Raw genomic sequence first — 952 nt, 5'->3', positions numbered from 1 at the left:
GATAGATAGATAGATAGGGATTTTGTTTACGCAAGACCATATCCGCTTGTAATCGTCATATGAAGAGGGAATGTGGCGAATGTCAAAGAGGCTTTTCTAGCCGCTTGTTTCGGCTTTTACTTCTCCTCCTCTTGTTGGAAAACTGAGCAGTAATCCGTCTCCGGTCTTCTCTATTCACTCATACACTCCTATTGTTCCTCTGCATATCTACGTTCTCTATTCCTTTCTCCTTCTGTCCCCTCGTTTGCTTTGTTTTTTTCTTCTAGACTGTTGTTCTTCTTTTTGTCTCTTCCTTCGTTACATGTGTGAAGAGATTCTTGTGTCTGTTGGCGTGTTATGCTAGATTCTATCGCTTCTCTCTTAGTATCGTGGCGAGCGCCCCAGGTATTTCTGGATACCTCCTAATTCCTATCAAGGCGCAGGCAGATGTGAAGAGTCTGGCGAAGACAGCTGAAGACAGCGGGTCCATTATCGCTGGCCCTGGTAGTACAAGCAGTGCGAGAGGTCATCATCCCTTTAGTTATCGTACTGTCCCTCTACGACCTCGAGGCGAACCTATCTCTCGATTCTTTTCTCTTACTGAAGATCTATTAGCTGATAACGTCCTCAATGGAGAGGAAGGAATCGGAGATTGGAAATTAGTTCTAAAGAGCCGACTCGGGGAGTATGTCTTTCTGGATGTAACGATGAGCTTTGGATTGACAGACGAGGGGGGTAATAGTATCGAGAGAGAGGAAGAACAAGATGCAGGAGAACGATTTCTAAGAGGAGGGACAGTTATACACCTCATGGAAGGGGCTGTCTATACAGGTCTTCTCCATCCAGAAATCAAAGGGACAAGTGACGAGGAGACAAAAAAGCAAAAGGAGGAGAAGGAGAAACGAACCATGAATCGAGTCTACTTATATTTCTCCGTTGATTTCACGGCTCGCGATGGTGAGTAGATCCCCCC

At 45.5% G+C, this 952-nt stretch overlaps 1 protein-coding gene across 1 annotated transcript in view; it reads left to right on the top strand.

Annotated features, from left to right (window-relative positions):
* The window catches only part of CSUI_004544 (uncharacterized protein), a gene marked incomplete at its 3' end in the record, with an annotated part of 6,370 nt that extends 5,435 nt beyond the window's left edge, over positions 1–935 (top strand). Inside the window, exon 6 of the mRNA XM_068064732.1 lies at positions 344–935. Within this exon, the coding sequence (XP_067923289.1) occupies positions 344–935 (592 nt within the window). The remainder of the gene's footprint in view (positions 1–343) is intronic.
* Between the last annotated feature and the right edge of the window lie 17 nt (positions 936–952).

The sequence above is a fragment of the Cystoisospora suis genome (genome assembly GCF_002600585.1).
Source record: "Cystoisospora suis strain Wien I chromosome Unknown contig_2141, whole genome shotgun sequence".
NCBI lineage: Eukaryota > Apicomplexa > Conoidasida > Eucoccidiorida > Sarcocystidae > Cystoisospora > Cystoisospora suis.
Note: the sequence above shows the minus strand (reverse complement) of the source record. Positions and strands in the feature narration are given on the sequence as shown.